Source organism: Branchiostoma lanceolatum, chromosome 6, assembly GCF_035083965.1.
Source record: "Branchiostoma lanceolatum isolate klBraLanc5 chromosome 6, klBraLanc5.hap2, whole genome shotgun sequence".
NCBI lineage: Eukaryota > Metazoa > Chordata > Leptocardii > Amphioxiformes > Branchiostomatidae > Branchiostoma > Branchiostoma lanceolatum.
The window spans coordinates 5,984,249-6,003,004 of NC_089727.1; the positions used below are offsets into that span (position 1 = coordinate 5,984,249).

General features: G+C 41.8%; 2 protein-coding genes across 2 annotated transcripts in view; both read left to right on the forward strand.

The window, feature by feature from the left end:
• Positions 1-399: 399 nt before the first annotated feature.
• On the forward strand, positions 400-6,312 carry LOC136436265 (uncharacterized). Its single transcript, XM_066430096.1, has 5 exons — positions 400-1,712; positions 2,525-2,569; positions 3,814-3,937; positions 4,239-4,366; positions 4,980-6,312. Exons 1-5 carry the CDS (start codon positions 1,572-1,574, stop codon positions 5,202-5,204), a joined length of 663 nt encoding a protein of 220 aa, XP_066286193.1. The 5' UTR covers positions 400-1,571; the 3' UTR covers positions 5,205-6,312.
• A 5,614-nt stretch (positions 6,313-11,926) lies between these two features.
• The window catches only part of LOC136436251 (neuronal acetylcholine receptor subunit alpha-10-like), a 29,111-nt gene continuing 22,281 nt past the window's right edge, over positions 11,927-18,756 (forward strand). The window contains exons 1-2 of the mRNA XM_066430057.1: positions 11,927-12,614; positions 17,638-17,783. Of these exons, the coding sequence (XP_066286154.1) occupies positions 12,464-12,614; positions 17,638-17,783 (297 nt within the window). The 5' untranslated portion in view covers positions 11,927-12,463. The remainder of the gene's footprint in view (positions 12,615-17,637; positions 17,784-18,756) is intronic.

The window sequence follows — 18,756 nt, forward strand, 5'->3', positions numbered from 1 at the left end:
TTGTCTCTTGTGTTACAGGAATACAGCATCTTAAAGTCATCAAAACAACCGCAAACAACAAACAGTGGTTTTGCCGAGTCTGCATTATACAGAAAGAGGTGGCATAACAACAGGATTCCATAAATGGTCAAATCTATTCCAATTAATGTGGGCATTTTCCTATCAAAAGGTTTACACCCCACTTTAAGTTTATACTCCACTTTAAGTGACCTTTAACTTAGAGGTCATGAATATCAGTTGAGGTCAAATTAAGAAAATAAAGACGAGTATGTACACTTCGCACCTGTAGGCATCGAGCACTGGTAACCCGAGAAACGCAAAGAGACGTGCACATCAAAAACCAATTTCAAACTTAAGCTGAATGCAGACGCTGAGCAAACATAGCTTACCCAAGCAATTAAGATGACAAAGTCCGTTCATTTCTAGAATGTCTGAGGCTTGGCAGGACCTACATATCTGACTCAATAGGCATTTCGTGCGCATGTGTTTTGCACATTTGTGTTTGGAGACAGTGTTTTGTTACAACTTATGTAAACCGGAGGGAAACTTTCCAAACAGTTACCATGATATGGTTACATACGTGCCGCATGTTTGCGCGGTGTTTGTTAAAAATCAACGACTTGTTTGACTCGTAGGGAACATACAAGCCGACATTTACAAAGGAACTTAGTTTGTAATCCAGCATTTGGTGTCACGATATGTAGTGTTGGTCATGAACTTTTCGACATATTGGCAAGTATACCACCAGGCTAGCGTTATACATTTTCCCAAGCTCGGTTAATAGCCCGTCTTCTTCTTAACAATGTGAATTGTAGCGTGATCCCCTATCAGATGTGTTACTTCGCGCTCTGAGAATGAAAATCTGTGTTGGTGTTTGTTGAAGATTTATAAGTAATATAGTTGTTGAACGTTTGATACAAGTTACGCTCGCTAGACTTGGTATGTCGGAGCGAAGGTTGGCTTCGTGCAAGCCAATTATTAGGCAGTAGGAAAGAGCCCATGTCGATATCCGGGTGGATTTGTAACTTCTGGTAACGTTGGAGGGAGGAGTTGCTTTTGAATGACTTCGTGCGCATGCGTGTCTGCGTTAGACGAGTGCTACTGGTGCGTACATGGAGCATTTCTCATGCAAACCGTTTTATAACGGGCTTTAACATGGAACTGTCTCAGACGACAGTCTAGGAAGCGGTGCTAGTATGTGTTCGAATGACCCTGGCCCATGAACTAACTGTACGGCACAAGTCAGACGGTATTTTGGAAGAGGACGGACCACCCTCTGTAACCTTTTTTTAGTCAGGACAGTTGAAGTAATTCAAATCGGCGATTGTACAACGACGGATGTCCAAATAGATTTGCGCGTACGGCAAGATCAAACTTTCCTCGAAAAACTGCGACAAACCTAAGACATCATTTCGTCGACAAGAACATGTTGTTGCCGTCAGAGATAGAAACTTGAAGAATCTAACTGAAAACAAGTGGCTCGTCCATAAAACAGCACCGGCATCAAACCGAATCAGTAGCTAGACCTTCCGGCTCTTGTTGAAACCACTTCTGGTGTTCCCCTCGCTGTGATGGAGCTGCGGATGGTGACTAACAGGGTCCTGGCGGTGAACCTACTGATCCTGGGGTCTGTCGCCGGGGTGTGCAGCGGGGTGGGCTTCCTGGTGGCGCTCGACATCGGCAGCATCTTCTCATTCATCGCTGCATTCACGGTAGGGGTACCGGCTTGTCTAACTTAACTCAATCACACTCACTCACTAGGAATCTTCCAACTAGTTGTCTCCAGTATTCTCTGTCGTCCATCGCTGCAGGTAGTTGTTGCAAGTCCAAATCGCTGTCAGCTTCAAGATGTTTAATGTATGTCATGTGTATTCTTCCACGGCTTCTGTTTCCGTGATTTGGGTTCATCGGAAGAAGTAATTCACTCCCGTTGAAAAAAAAAAACAAAGTTGTAGAAATCGGCTAAAATCACCAGGGGTACTTAGTAGGGGCATTTAGCTTGCATTGGAGAACAGTTAATTTGTCGTTGCTAATGGTAATCAGAAGTGTAATACAGGGCCCGGTCACAGTCGGCGTACGGTCGCAAACTGAGAGCATTATTGAGGTAGTCGTGCTTATGTCGTACAAAAATTGTCCCTACTATTGGGGCAAAGGTGTCTCAGATGTTGCCTTGTCGGCGGTTGGTTCAGTCACGATCTGCATGAAAATTCTACAACATTTAACTCGTACTACAGCCTGAACTAAAAGTGATTTATTTCTTCATACGCAATCAAACCGACAAAGTCCACATGCATTGACAAATTGTTGCAAGTGGATAACATTTCCAATTCGTTCATTTATTTATCTCCAGACAGTTGGGTTGTCCCTTCAGTTTTGTTAAATCGTTTTGTTGGAAAGATACTTCGTCCGTTTAGTGTGCTTTTTGAATTGCTGTGTCATGATTCCATACAATCTAAGTCTTATGCCACACAAAAGAATGTGACATCAGCGTCCCCTTTTAAGTAGATCCCCTCTTTTGTTGCAGGCACTTATAATAGGGATCCTCACTATAACGGAGAACGATCGCTTGGTAAGTGTGGAATTTTGTTTTCCGTTGTTGTCACGTCCTCCCTGTCCGGTAAGCAGGGTCTAAGCACGTCCAACTCTCGCGTATGTGTGCAGGAACATTTACATTCGCTGGTTGTTGGATGCTGGACTATTTTAGTCAGAGATTTGTGCCAAAGTACATGAATCAAGAATATTTTCTTTTAAATCTGTATCATGCGTTTTTATCTTCACCAAAACCAGTATGTTCACAATTTAAGCTTTAATTGTAAAATTCTTATTCTAAACGTGCTAGCTATAGTACTTGTAGTGAGCGTAGTATATAGACTGCTTTTGGTAACGCCTCGTCCCTATGTTTGTTCAGTCGCTTACCAACGTGAATCCCCTTCAAATGTTCCTATTTCTAACAGAAATGTTGATGATAATTTTGTTTTTGCTGTCCGTAAGCCTGTTTTCTGTGCCCATCTACTGTCGATCATTTGAGTCAAAGAAAGTTATTCGAAGAAATTTATATTCATGCTTTCCATTGTGAATTAGTAGATCACTTTTAAACATGATAAAACTCCACGTCGATTCTAGTGCCAAGAATAACTTTGCATTTTTGATGCCAATAGTCCAAGAATTCAGTAACCTTTCTGAAAGGAAATTCATCGACAATGCTAGTTTATAGATAATGGCTATATATAGCAGAAATTGAATAGATTTTAGATTAATGGCTGATAACGGTATATAGGTCCTGTTTGTAGACTGTCACATTACCGTATCAATAGTTGAATTAAACGGTCTGATAAACGACCTGATAATATGTATTTAGGGACCATGTTTATACCTATTATTAATGTCAATGAAGTATGTCAACATGGTCTGCCTACTATGCTGATTAATCTCATTGTTTTGTACATAATGTGAAAACGTTACCAGATTGAGGGATCAAGTGATTCAGATAATTTTTGACTGGACTGATTTTGTTGGCACATTTCCAAGTACAGTCACAGCTGCTCAAGAAGACCACCCGGGGACCGATGAAATCTGGGCTATGTGAACATGTGGTCGTTATAGACAGGATATGAGCTATTGGGTTCATGGGGAAAATCATCTAAAAGACCACCATGTCTTTTAGATGGTCACATTGGTCACTTTTAGGTGGTCACATTAGCCAGGTGGTCACTTGACTATATATATATACACGTAATAACAACATTGGCGCGGCAAAGCTGGGAAAATGCAGTACACAGACATGTCGCTTGTGGCGCTTCTGTTACTTTTCAGGTGTTGATAGCCATGGTCTTAGCCTATGCCTATGAAGCCGTCTGTTTGCTGCACACCCTTGTGTTCCTGGGCCTCGTCATTGGAGCCTGCAACTCCAGTCTGTACCTTTCAACAGAGAAGGGAGGTACGGGTGACTTTTGTCATGAGTTTTGTCTGTTTGCTTGTTTTGTTTGCTTGTCTCTAATTAGCTCTATGTCTGCAACACCTACGCTACAACTTTGAAAGTCAGAATTCACCCATAGCTAAAATTTAGAGTATTGTCAAATAAGACGGGCCTACAGATCTTATTAATCTATTACAACTATAGCTTATGATGTTTTTTTCTCTTTAAAAGTCTTGGACTATCATGTGGATATGGTGCTGTGTCCATACCAAGACTAAGCACACGCATTTAAAACTACGAACTGGCTTATTCTTCTCCCCAGGCTGCAGCCGTAGTAGGGAGTTTACCGGTATCTACGCGTTCAACATGGCGCTGACCCTGACCAACGGTGTTCTGTGCGCGCTGCTCATCCTCAACGTCTGTGGCTGTTACACCAAACAAACCGAGAAGGTGAACACAAGGGAAAACTAATTCAGCAAATTATAGACTAACAGACTTGGCGCCGTTCTGGTGCTGGCAGTCTACATTATATGTATTTAATGCAAGAAGAGACCTTCTAAGGTAATAAGTTGGAATGACAAGATGTTCTAATTATATACGAGCTCTAGAGGTGGTGCCAACGATTCTTTGAGACAGTTAGTCATAATTGTCTATTTACATATTTTCCTATTCAGCAAAGCCGATTCTTTTGTTCATGTTTTTCTTTACTTGCTTTCAATTTTGTCGCTACAATTTCTGTATTTTTTAATTGAAGAGCCTAAATCAATGCACTTTTCATATCCCATCAACATGATGAAATAAACAATTCATTCATTCATTCTTCTTCTTCTATTTCAACCACTACTTGCCTGGATACTTGGATACTTTATTCAGTACCTTACATACATCAATGTGTAAGTATCCGATCTTCCTGGACATAAAACATGGACATAAAAATTACATAAAAGTTATTACCACTGGTATTTACAAACAATACATGTACACTGAAAGCCACGCACACAACATAGATAGTATATCCCTATATATCAATCAGTACTGTTCTTGTATGTCTGTGTTGTTCTAGGCACGCCCCATGTCTAGGCCCGTCACGAAGACTACGCAACCTCCCCAGTCCCAGCCCCAGCCCAAGGCACAGCAGAAGACACAGCAGAAGACGGGTCCGGTCCCCGCAGACACAACCGTCCCTGATACGTATACCAAGAAGAACCGAACCAGAAAAAGCAAGCGGCCGTCCTCCCTCTATAACTGGCCTTCAACTCCGATACTGAGTCCTTCACCGGGACGCTGAGAGATATGTCTAAAATAGACTGGTAAAGAATGAACAGTTTCTCATTATGTACAATTTTCACTGCTGTATGAATACATAGCATAACCCAAAGTGTTACCATGACAAAAATCATTTACATGCCCACAAAAAAAAATTGTATAAAAACCCATAAATACAGTCTTAAGTTTAACGGCTTGGACACAAGTTGCATAGATTGGTCATAAGTAGCAACATGTTATATGGGTAATAATGTACATACCGTATGTTTTATTGAGTACACACGGAATTCAGTACAATCAGAATCTGTTTGATTGGGTGATTTTGACATTCAAAGTAGCACTCTTAAATACCAAACCGAAAGGGCATCAAAAGGAAAATTGTATTCAAGACCACTTTGCGTAATTCCCCGAGGACTACAACCGAGGACGTATGATAGATATTGCGGATTAGATCCGGTAAAACAGCCGACCCTTTTGTTCCAGACGTTCTGTCTGCGGCTGTCACAGTGGTTAGCACATGTCACACATTCAAGGACTTTGTTACATCTTTCGTTTAAGCCCCTTTTCCACTAGATGGCGACCGTGCAGTGACTAAAATTGTGTGGCCCTTGATTTCATAATCGGAATATGGCAGCAAAATATTATTATAAGAATAAGACGAAAAAGCACACAAAACGTAAATATATTCGGTCTTTATCTATGAAATCCGTTGAGCGTTCTGTTAGATCTTTGGTCATTCAGCGGTCGCATTGAGGTCGCAATCTCCAATAATTTTCTGTTGTATTTATGAATGTCTGAATGCTGAATGATATTAGAGGATATAAGCAAAAGCAGGCCCCAAGTCAATATGATCATAAAAGTTTTGAGTGGTACAATCTATCCAATGTAGCAAATGTCATACCTTCCAGGACTTTGTTTCATCCGCCGTTCATTGAATGAGACGTGTCTTTGAATTTCTTAACGATCTGGTAATATATTTGATGAGAGAAGCAAATGTGACCCCAAGTCAATATGATCATAAACGTTTAGAGTTGTGAGTGGTAGGATCTAAGATAAAAATCTCCGAATTTTTATCCAGTTGTAGAGTTTGAATTGTCTTAATATATTGTTTACCTGGATGTCTAACCTTCACAAACGATCTAAGATAGTATTTGTAAATATGGCCGTCGGGAAACCGTGTATAGCACTGGCAATGCCTGGAAGTACCTGATGACTAGAGTGAGAACTTGGCACCTTGCTGATTGATGTTTGTGTATTTTCTGGATTCTGCACACGGTTCGCGGATTTCCTGCACCACGCACACGTACGGTCTTAATCCCCGTCGGCACACCCCATCACAACATTCATTAGTTCAGCTCCAAAGCGCAGCGGGGAAAACAGCAAACAACCTTGACGCCTTGATGAACAGAAGATTGAAAACTGCTTCTGATAATCCTCGAAGATTATCTTCATCTAGAATCATAAAGTCTTTCATATAAGCACTACGTGAAGATGCAGGATATTGATTTTCTCAGAAGCTTCTGTACCCTTACACGCTGCTAATATTAATGACACGTTTGATCACTACGGTTTTCACCTTCATCACTACCGCTTTGTATCACAATCAGCGTATCACTTCACAACACGTCTCGCTGGGCTTATCAACAACAGTCGCAAACATTCCCATTTATCTTCGTTCACCTTACGAAAAGTTACGCAAGCTACTGGATTGATTTTGTAAACGGTCAGACTTTCTGATAGTATCCACTATCTATCGTCGGTGGCAATGGAAAAGCAGCGGAGGCTATCTGAAACGGCTGTACGTTTACAGAACTTATCCAGTCACTTCAGTAACTTGTGCAATTTTCATATAACCCTATTTAATTCTTATTCCTGAAAAATAAGCAGAGATATGATTTGAGAGTACAACAGACTACCATTACTGTGCCAACTTGACAGAGTCAAACTTTTTAAGCTCATATAGCTATCTGTTATATTCATAGTATGGGGTTGGGTTATTGGAGGACTCGAGCGTCTTAGAAAATGCGATTTGGTCATACGTTGGAGTACTTAACGCTTGTGTGGCCCTACTGCACTTCAGACGGATCACAATCGCTACCGTTAAGTGCAAATTAGGAACCATAGTACAGTGTGCAGGCCATACATTGACACCGTGACCCTGTGGTCCGCAGACGATGCTTGAGCATATCCACATGAGCTTTGCGGGAGCAAGCAGATGTTGATAGGGCTGTTCTTCTGTGACTGGGTCAGACGGGTTATGATTCCCATCTCCCGCTGCCGACTCCCCTGCATTAGTAACACCCGTACAAGGGTTGACCTTTCACCTCCAGGCGCCGCCTGGAATATCCGCACAATCTGGAAAATGGGCTTTATGATTTCTCCGTAGGACACTGCGAGGAAATAAATCATGCTTTTGACACGACTTGGATTTGAAGGATTGGAATAGGGCATAGGGGATCTTTGTCTTGCACATACCCCATTTCCACTAAAGGCTATAACTGCGGAGCGACCAAACATTTGACAGATCGCTCAACGAATTTCATAGACAAAGAACGACTCGACTGTTTTTACGCTTTGTGTTTTTTTGTCTTTCAAATCATACTTATGGGTTTGGAACCGTACTCCAATCGTGGAATAAAGGATCACACAAATCCAATTTTGGTCGCTGTACGGTCGCTCAGCGATCGCAGTTTAATGGGAAGGGGTCGCACAATCATTTAAGATATGATCTTCACGTATATCTTTGATTATCATTGACGACCAGTCTTAGGGGGAGTGGGTTGTCTAGCTATTGATGAGAGTGGGCTTGCCGTGAGCCGTGTTGTTAGATCTTAGAGCTTTGGTTGCAATTTGTGGAGAGTTATTGATTCCAACTAAGTGTTGTATGATATACTCAATTTGCACCCCGACCTGTAGTGACTCAATATATCCACTACTGACTTCTACCTATTTTGAGATTTCAAAAAAAGAAGATAAAGGCAAAGGTAGTCTAATAGCCTTTTTGAGGCAGTAGGGGAAGTGGGTTGTTATCCACCGTGTCTAGAGCAGGGTATTGGAAAGCGGAGCCCATCCCTTTCCTTCCACTACCTTTACCTCCCCAGCCGAAGTAAGGTACCCATTTAACTTTTACGTCTGGATGGAGGGAGGAAAGTCGTGTAACGTGCCAGGAATCGAACCCGTGACCTCTCCATCTCGTGTCCGCCAGCCCAGCCACTCGGCCAGTCGACGCCATGAGATTTGATAAAAACAACTCAATTCTCGCACTTCAGTCTATTAACCTTGTTTAAGAGGCAATGATGGGATCTCGGCGGTCACCTCTATGCCTCGCAATACCGTAATTTGCCGGCTGACCTAGTTTTACGTTGCGCTATATATGACAACATATGGAGTTAAGATGGGCACATCCTATGACCTAGCTGACATTTTACCGGCAAGGAAAATAGGTTCATTTTGATTGCCGTGAATGGTCAATTTTGTTTTAAATCTTAAACGTGGCACAAATGTGTCCATTGTGCGACTGTTTGACATTTTACAATGACGGAAAATTGGTTCATTTGATTGCCGATTGACTCATCACTTTCTGTTCACCGGTTTTAAATCTCAAACGTGCACAATGGACAAAAAATGTATCGATTATCAGGTAGGATGAGGACTTTCAGAGGAGAGTGATTCATTGGTTGATCTTTTGCTGAGCTGATAGTGATGCGTAATCACCATGGCTACAGTCCATCATTATTGGATAATATTTGTCACTGATTGAAATGAAATCATAACAACAACCCTGCGAATGAAAAGACTTGCAATTGTAATTCTGAATTTTTCAGCCTGATGTTCTTGTCATTTCAATGGCGTAACGTGACTGCAATGCTTGCCCGTGCTGATTTAGAGGTTGCCAGTTTTGCCCTGTATCATACGTCAGCGCCAGAGCAGAAAAAAGCAGTCAAGACCATATCAATACCCTGCAGAGGTAAATGTAGAGTAAATTGTGCTACACAGAGGGTTTCATCTTAAGCATATCAAAACATAGTCAGTCTTTGTCTTCCTTAACTAAATCGTGGCACTGTAAATTAGTCCTTATTTTGTTTGAATGTTTCGCTAGGAAGGCGTCGTTTTAAGAAACAAACCTCTATCTCCCAACTGTACTTGAATCAATTAGAAAGCAATAAAAGGATATTCACAATAAGAAGCCCATGTTAAGTTCAGTCTTCCAAAATATAATCATTGTTCAATTCGCCACCTGTCTCTTTCAATCAATTTTTCTCCTCGAGTCCCCAGGAATTCCCAAACTTTTGAATCAACTAAGCAAGTTAAAGCGTATACTCGTAGAGGAACTGTTAGTTCAGTCTTCCAAACTATAGTCATCATTCAATTTGCCACCTGACTCTACACATTCAAATTTCATTTGATTGTTCTCCTCGAGTCCTAAGGAATCCCCAAATCTCCATATAGTAGATATGAGTGTTCACTTCTGTTCAAAGTACCAAACGGTCTATACGTTGAACGATCAATTTGATGTGCAGCCCCCGAGGTTGGTTTTAATCCTACGTGGTGCCAGGGTAGTTAACGGTGACGTCGAGCCGTCTGGTGCTCTTCTTGGGAGGACGCGTCTGTGTCAGGATTAGGGCCCTGTATCTCTTTGGAACGCGTGCATTGGGAAGCAGCGTATATCAACACGGTGATTGCGATCGATCAAACTAGTTAGCAGGAGACTGATACAGACTTAGGCTGCCCTAACCCTAGAGAAGCTGATAAAACGAGAGTTGAACGATCGTGAAATAGTCAGAGTTTCTCACATGTCTTGTTTCATGATTGTACAATGTAGTTAGTAGTCAATTATGCAATGTATTCATCCTTCCGTTGATCCCTTTCTGCCATTATTCAGTGAAGGTTATAATTACTGAACTAGTTTATATAACTGCAAAAACACAGGCACACAGTAGGCTCTTCCATTGACCCCATGACCTGGAATGTCTGTCATGTCTACAGATAAACGACTTCGTTCCGTCCCTCCCGCAAGTCCGACCTTTGCACTCATACCATCTTCTCACTCACTTTCTGAAACTCCAGTAACAGTGCATTCAAATCACTACGGACACACAAGAACAGAAACATCCAGAAACGCCGAAAACCAAGGAGATATCACGCTCGTTCTCATTCAAATGTACACATTTTGTAATTTCCGTTACCGTTTGAAGTAAGACGTTCCTGACATTTGATATCTGCCACATATAAGATGCCAAACTGTCGTTTTTACGACGACTTAAAACTTTTCTGGCTTTTAAAAACAACATTTTGGCACCTTATATGTGGCATATCCTAATTTCAGAAACTTCTTACTTCAGACGGTAACGGAAGTTACGAAATGTTTACATTTAGATTTTAAATGAGAACGAGCGATCAACGATTGAAAAATCCACCGCACATTAAAGCATTTACATGTAGCAAACGTGAATGTCGGCACAATAAACGGTGCAGTTTGAAGTGCACAAATGAAGCACGCACGCCAATGCCTACAGGGACATTATCCTGTCTATCAGAATTGTTCCGCGTCAGTTATTCCTTCATTGGAAATGTTTCGGGTCACCTGAAGGAATTGCGTAAGGCTTTACCCCATGGATGCTTCAGCTCAGCGACAGCCTCAGGATGATGACCATGATGATCAATGTTACATGTACATACAGTATGATGTATGAAATGCTGTGTAGATTGATTTTATTTTCAATTCTTTATCCAGTTTTGACAACAATACGATAAGAGATTTTAAAACATCAGCATTGGTATGACCGTCTATTGACCAAATTTCCTGTTTCGGAATATGTACATCTTCCACAATGCTGGTATTAACTCTCACAGGGTAGGGATGATGAATATATATTCACATATTCATACCAAGATGAATACTTGCAATAAAGCCAGACCACAGATACGAAGCTCACTATTAAGATACGTACGGATGACGCCCTTGCGTACGGATGACGAAGGTAGAAGAAATATCACTTTGAGATCTCATACCTGGTAAAGCTGAGCCGGAAATTAAAGTTTCCTCACATGACTTTGTATGAAAGACGTTGTGAATTGTCGACACCAAGATGAATTGTAGCTCTTACACAAACGTTTCTACATTTTGTGACTCCGAGTGTAATAAGGGCCAATAGAAGCTATATTGCTGACTATATTGTTTTTATTGTGCTTTGTAGATAAAACCAAGATGGCTGGAACACAGAGATGCTATTTTACCTGAAACCACATGTGTCGTCAAATTGATTACCGTTGGGTATTGAGAATTTTAACAGTTAGGTTTACTTGTATCATTTTTTTAAAAACTTCGTCATTGCGCTCACAACCCGTTCTTGTTGTGCTATGTAGTTAAAACCAAGGCAGTTTGAACATAGAGGTATATGTGCCGTCTAATTTATCGACTGTAAGAACCTAGAATCTTAACGGCTAAGTTTGCGTGTAGCTTTTTTTTCTAACTTCGTCAATATATATGCCCACATACCATTCTTATTGTGCTTTGTAGATAAAGCCAAGGCAATATGAACAAAGAGGTGCTATTTCACCACTGGCAAGCCGCATATGTGTCGTAAAATGTATCGCCTATAAGAACCTAGAATCTTAACAGCTAAGTTTGCATGTAGGTAGTTTTAAAACTTCGCCATTACATCCACCGCACGTTTCTGTCCACGTGAGATGTCCCCGTCCACGGTTGGCTGAGCGCGATCCGATGACGTACAACTCGCGGGCGGTGATTTGTGATGTGTTCAGTGAAGAAGTGTTCCCGCATCAGGACTGGTTGATGATCCCAGCGCACGTCTGCAGCCTCCCTGCGGACCGCAGCGGTTGGGCCGTCTGTACTTTGTGCCGGAGCTTTACTGTACATGTAGTACACGCACAATCCAGGCAGAAGCAGTTTCGTTTTATGGGGATGTAGTTGAGATCTCCTACCTACTTTGCCATTGCGTCAGCAGAAAGTTGGTTATCGCACAGTGACATTTCAGTGCCTATTTTCCTGTTGAGGTTACAGTGATTCACATTACAATAGTGTCCGAGGAAGAGGAAAACATATAGCCGGAAGACACAGTTTTACTCAGTTATGTGAGGATGATATCGGCTTCGTTGTACGGGATAAAGCTGAGGTCTGCAACTTGTTCGTTTCGAGGTATATCTGCTTTGTGAGGGGATTGCTGCTTCGAAGTTACTTACCTGTGATGCTGTCCACTTCGACTTAATATCTGAAGACTGCACCTCGCTGCCCTGGCCGTGACAGCACAGTTCAGTACGATGATGTTGTGGATGTCGCGTAGAGGCTCTCAACAAGGGAAACCAAGAGCACACAGAAGGAGAAGGATGAGCCACAGAAGGACCAGAGCTAAAATTAACCAGTGTCTACCGTGGTTAGTCACAGCAGTCATCATGGGGTTCCTTTGCCAAGGTAGGTTCTTCTTCACAAATCAGCAATGTATTTCACTGGAATCATTTATAAATGGTACACCTAGATTGAACGAATGATGTTACCGTATTGGCTTTTAGTCATTGCGTACCCCAGGACTGATGAGCAAGATCGTACAGGCAACGATCAGGTTGTTATCTGCATATTGAGATAAGATAAAAACAGGGTTTATACCTATCATAGATCTCATTTGTCGGCTCAATGGTTAAGAGATCTTATCCATAGTCCCACTAAAACAAAGTATTCATTGCTACATGTAGCACATCCTTTCACACTGATTCTCATTCGTCCATTGTGCGAGAAGTCTTATACGGTATTCAGTTAAAACGATCAATTTCACGTTGGTAATGCTCTAGACGATGTCGACTGAAAACGTTTTCTGGGGGTATTTCATGTCTATCTCGTTAAAAAGTTCCATCTGTCATGGATATAGAAGCAGCGAGGAAATCATATTTCTATTTTGGCCAAATCAGTGTTACGGGGTTAATCTAAGAAATGTAGGTTAACATGAATGGATTTGATTTGATTTCCAACATGAATGGATGTCGGCCATTCGTCACTTAAAAGTTAAGACTATTTGGTCTAATGGGTAATAATGGCAGCAGATTCTAATCAGTATTCATTCTTTTGCAATATGATGATAGAGAAAATAATGAAAATACATAGACCTCACTTGCTCAGGTATGAGCTGTAATGATTACGACTAGGAAGAGCAGGATGGTAATGAGTATGGATGATGTTTACCGCGGCTTTCCCAGTCGAATGAAGACAGTTCTATGGTTTCCGTGCTTAGCGATTCTTATCTAACTACGTTTACTTTGACATATTTGTCATATCATTTACCACTGTACGAACACAATATCTTTCATGAATGTAAAGAAAATTCAATGGATAGGAACAATGATGAGACACTTTCTGGATGTTTGGAGTTATTCCACCTCTTTTTATTCTTCTCACGATCCTCGGCAATATTACCTCAAAACATTGTTAAAATATTTCAATGAAGATTATCAACATATTAGAAACACGCCATAAAAGTACTCCGAAACAAGCTTTTAGTAAACAGTTTTCTGCATCATTCCGCACTGAATGTTTTCCCCCGATGAATCGTTTCGTGTAAAATGTCTGAAATTATTCCATATCATCTTTATTTCTGTCACGTTCCATGGATTGGCACTACTACCGCAAAACCCTTAAAAGAAATTGTCATGATGAAAACAATCAACATATCAGAAAAGACACCGTACAGTACCGAAAAACAAACTTTTAGTAAGGCCCCCATTCCACCAGACCGTGATCGCGCTGCGCTCTGGCCGCGATCTAAATCGGATTTGTGTAACCCTTGACTTCATGACTGGACTGGACCAAACACACAAAGCGTAAAAATAGTCGCTTTTTATCTCGTTGAGCGCTCTGTTAAATTATACGTCACGTAGAGCACACGGTGAGAGGGCCGTCCTAGTAGAATTGGGGTATAAACAAAATTTTCTAGATCCTTTCCTGCTGCGTTCAGAAGATTGATGCCATGATGCCAACATGGGCGTCGGAGATTACTCCGCCTGACAGGCCGTGTCGTCCTCAGGCCCATTTCACGCTCGTCACCGAGTCAGATTACTGAAGACATTATCGCTCCACCCTTTGCTGAAAGCCATCAGACAAATGAGATGGGAAACATTAGCCTTCTCCGCCTGTCTGAAACCGACGTCTCATTAACGGTGTATAATAGCGCCTGAATGAGAGCTGAAAGTCACATCCTGAGCTGTTCAAGAGGGCCCTGTCACGCTTGTATATTCAAGTGCGCATGAGTTCCGCAGTAACTTTTTTTTGGTTTAAGTAAATTTTGCGTGGAGGAAGTTGTTTTCTACTTTGACCCACCTTCGAGGAGTCCAGTTATCAAACCAAAGAAATAAATTCTTCGGCTGCAAACTTAACCTACACTAAAAACATGTTAATACGCAACTCATGCGGGCTTGTTTATACGCACAAGTGTGGCAGGGGCTTAATTCCACTAGACGGCGATCGCGCTGCGACCTAGCTGTGACCTAAATTGGATTTGTGTAACCCTTCATTTCATAGTTTGAACATGATGCAAGATATAAAAGTATGACTTAAAAGACAATAAAACATACAAAACGTTTCAAAAATAGTTCCCTATCAATGGAATTCGTTGAGTGATCTGTCAAATCCTCGGTCGCTCATAAAAGTTTCTGACATCTGAGTTTTTGGTCCCTAGAGGAGCGCACAAGGGTCATCGGAAGGATTCCAGTATACCATGTACCATAGAGGAACTTTTTCGGGGGGGGGGGGGGGAGCACAGCGCGATCGCCATCTAGTGGAGTTGGGGCTTACCCGGTGTATAATCGCGCCTGAATGGGAACTGAAAGTCACATCGTAAGCTATTCAAAGACGTTATATCGCTACGCAGGATCAAAACTGTCTCACCCAGGATTCCGCAGCGTGACTTGGCTCCATCCCAACCACATAAATGAAGGGCCGCTATTAACGAATTACATTCAAATCAAGCCAATTAGAATACACCATAGAATAACACATATGATGGTAATAACAGATGGTTATGAACTGCCAATGGCGGTTATGTTGGTTATGCATATATGAACTGCTGAAACGTATATTATGCTTGATTTCACCATATGTATGATACGTTTGCAATGTGTTTCCCATGTTTTGGCTTGATAATGGGTAGTGTAAGAAGACTGCCATATTCTCATGCCATCATATTGACCTAACTGACTAAAGGCAATGCTATCCACTATAAAACTATGGAGTAGAGCATGCTGTGTGAATACAACAAATCGTACGCAGATCACGTACCAGCTAGTATTCCCTCTGTAGATACACCTTCAAGAGAATTCTCAACAAACAAGTGAACGAAATTTTATCAGCATGTGACTCAACCAGCCATTCTTCCCATATGTACCAACGTCGTAAAACCTTGTAAAACCTTGTTTTTCGCCCTAAAGCAGAGAGACAGTATTCAGTGTGATAGGCATCTTGTCAGCAACATTGTCCATTACCAGATTTTAACACCACATTCAAGTAGATAAGGCCCATTTCCACTAGACAGCGACCGTACAGCGACCGAAATTGTATTTGCACTCTTTATTTCATAATTGAAATATAATGCAAGATGCCTGTCTGAAAGGCTGGCTGCTGCAAGAACCAGACGAGCCTGGAGACAGATCTCCATCTTCACTGCTACCTTGTCCCCTCAACGACCCGGAGGTCAAGGGACTAGGTAGGTAGGTAGGTAGGCAAGATGAAAAGGTATGATTTTAAAGACAACAAAACACACAAAACGTTGGAAAAATACTTTTTATCTACAGCATGTATTAAGCGATCTGTCAAATTTGATCGCAGTCTTTAGTAAAATGGGAGTATTAAAAAGACACAGCAGTTTGCCACTGATACCGTGATGCATTAAGGACGCAGTTCGACTATAAATTGCTACCGTCCACAAGAGGTTAGATATTGAAAACCGTGCTAATAAATGTACTTCTGTGCGACACCACGACACCCGGGAGGTTCAGAGCATGGATGTGATAAACTGCAAGAGCTGGCCCGGTCCCTTAAGCTTTTGATTAAATAATCTAATCAAATGTTTGGAGCGCTCGAACGGCATTTGGGCGGACATTTGAAATTGCGTTGAGGTTTTCATCATCTTTTTATTGTCAGAATATTATTGGCTCCGTCTCCAGCGCATTATGGGTATCATATGAATTTAGATGACAGCAGCTAATCGTGCACATCCACTTCTTTCTCTTGTGGAATGTTTTCCAGTTTTCCGCTGACAATGATTACATGCCATGAGGACGTTTTAGTTTGAATTCTCACAGCAGAGAACTCTTACTATCCATCACCTTTCTTGCAAGATAGATACGGTGCCTAATGTAGAAAGAGAGAACCCGGGACACCAAAGAAAGTGGAAGTTTTCTCAGCCTTCACATAATGTAGCAGAAACAGTGGCACTGACGCCTGTGTTTGACGGATGCGTCAGACGATGGGACTTAATTGGAAAGAAGATAATTCCTACCTAGTTCTGTCAGCGAACAAAGCTGATGTTTGCTTTATTGATATCCTTGTTAAAGCACAACCATGATCATAGAAAATCAAGAGGATTAGCATTCAGACTATGAGTGAACGCTTTATCAGACTGCAACATTTAACGCAAAGCGCCAACAGTGTTCTCACCATGCATCGGTAGCAGTTACAGTGCTCATACATAAAGTTGGCAGGTGGTTGTAAAACGGTGATAAAACCGTCGCACCAGGGATGCGCAGTCGTAAAGTAGAGCACCGTGCAAGCAGCGGAGATACTTTTAAGTACAAACTTTCCCAGAATGTAGGGTAAACCATCAATCACGCCGAGTTGGTAGTTACCAACACCAAGGGTTGCCAACACAGGCTGTTTCACGCAGTATAAAACGTTACTTTATTCAAAATTAAAGTCTATGACTCAGTTCTCACTTATATAAAACAACACTTAAGACGGCTTACCAAGTTTGTATCGATCTTCCGTCTTTTGGGAGGCACTGAAACATTGAATGCAGTCATTAGGATATACCATTTACCATCTAATATAGGCTAGCCTTATCAAACAACACCTACTTTCAGCATCAGCATCTTCAGTAAGTGTTCATTGTACATGGGCAAAGGAGGAAACTGTGCGTACGGTATCGGTGGTCAAGAATACATTTTTCGTTTGGATGCATTTATGTATGTATTTTTCTTTCTTTCTGTGCAGGTGCGTACAGCGCGTCTGATGAATCTTGTTAAATGTAGTGAAACAAAGCATCAATCACACAGATTTGGTAACTACAAAGGTCAAAGCCTGTAAAAGACAGCAATTTTGAATAAGGTATGAAGCAGTAGTCAACTGTCATTCGCACTGGTCAGGGAATTAATCGTTCATATGTATTGTATATATGTAGGCATGTAAGTATTATGTACGTTTCTTTCTTCCCTTTTTTTCTGTCCTTGTTCTGTAGGAGTGGACAGTGCGTCCGGTGAGTTCGCCCGGAAGTTGTTGACTGACCTGTTCAAGAACTACACCTCGTCCATCCGGCCTGTCCGGAACACGTCCCGTCCCATCGACGTCACGTTCGGGGTGGCGCTGGCACAGATCATAGACATGGTACGTGCACTAATATATCACAGATCATAGACATGGTACGTGCACAACATAACCCTGTCGACTTAGACATAAGGTAAAGGTAGGCCCATAAACTTTTCAGGCCGTGGGCTTTTAATCCACGTACGGTGTCTACGGCACGGTATTGGAAATCAGAGTCCATCCCTCTCCTTCCAGCGCTTTCTACCTTCCCAACCGAAGTCAGGAGCACATTTACACCTGGATGGAGTAAGGAAAGTTGTATTCCGTGCCTTTCCCTAGTGTGTCCAATAGACTAGCCATTGGGCCATCGACGCCAAAACTTAGAAGGGCACCGTTAAAAGTTGGATTGGGCGAAGCGTTTCACCGTTTTTCTTTCATGTGAATTAAGACGAGATTTGTTATTATATGGCTGTCCTCTTTATTCAAGTCTGTATGACGTATCACTCGAGGTATCATCTCCGACCGCGAGTATGATTTCAACGTCTGAGTCCAGTATTCAAATTTTGGCACGCGAAGTGCGTTCGAATAATACTATGGAAACCCGTGTGATAAAAGTAGAAGCCCGTGATAACCCGAAATATCACCCTGGCAGGAACCCCCCACGTCGAACGTTATCACGGCCAAAATGTGGCAACCCTAGATTGTTGAAAATATTGGCATGTTGAACTCGGAGATTTCAGCAAGGGGGTGTCGGCCTGCAGTACATGAAAATACTGCTAGGGGTCCCATAATCGTCTCGTTTCTCCGGGACCTCAATAACTACCCACATACCAAAATTCATATAAATCCATGAAAAGGATCTTGAGTCATATAGGCGCAAAGGCACACGCACAACCAAGCACAATACCCCAGACGGAGGTGAACCTCTTTCTCGGGGGTAATAAAAGTAATTTAGATCGGCTTCACAGGTCATAGCACGTTCTTAATGGCAATGGCTGAGTCCGTTTTTGCTGTATCTGATGCGTAAGATGAACGAACGAATGCGGTGACTCTC

What these genes read in the sequence shown, in the direction of transcription:
- LOC136436265 (XM_066430096.1), top strand. Translation starts at nt 1,572, where the DNA reads ATGGAGCTGCGGATGGTGACTAACAGGGTCCTGGCGGTGAACCTACTG. An exon ending in CATTCATCGCTGCATTCACG is followed by an intron (nt 1,713 to 2,524) that starts GTAGGGGTACCG and finishes CTTTTGTTGCAG; the next exon opens with GCACTTATAATAGGGATCCT. An exon ending in TAACGGAGAACGATCGCTTG is followed by an intron (nt 2,570 to 3,813) that starts GTAAGTGTGGAA and finishes GTTACTTTTCAG; the next exon opens with GTGTTGATAGCCATGGTCTT.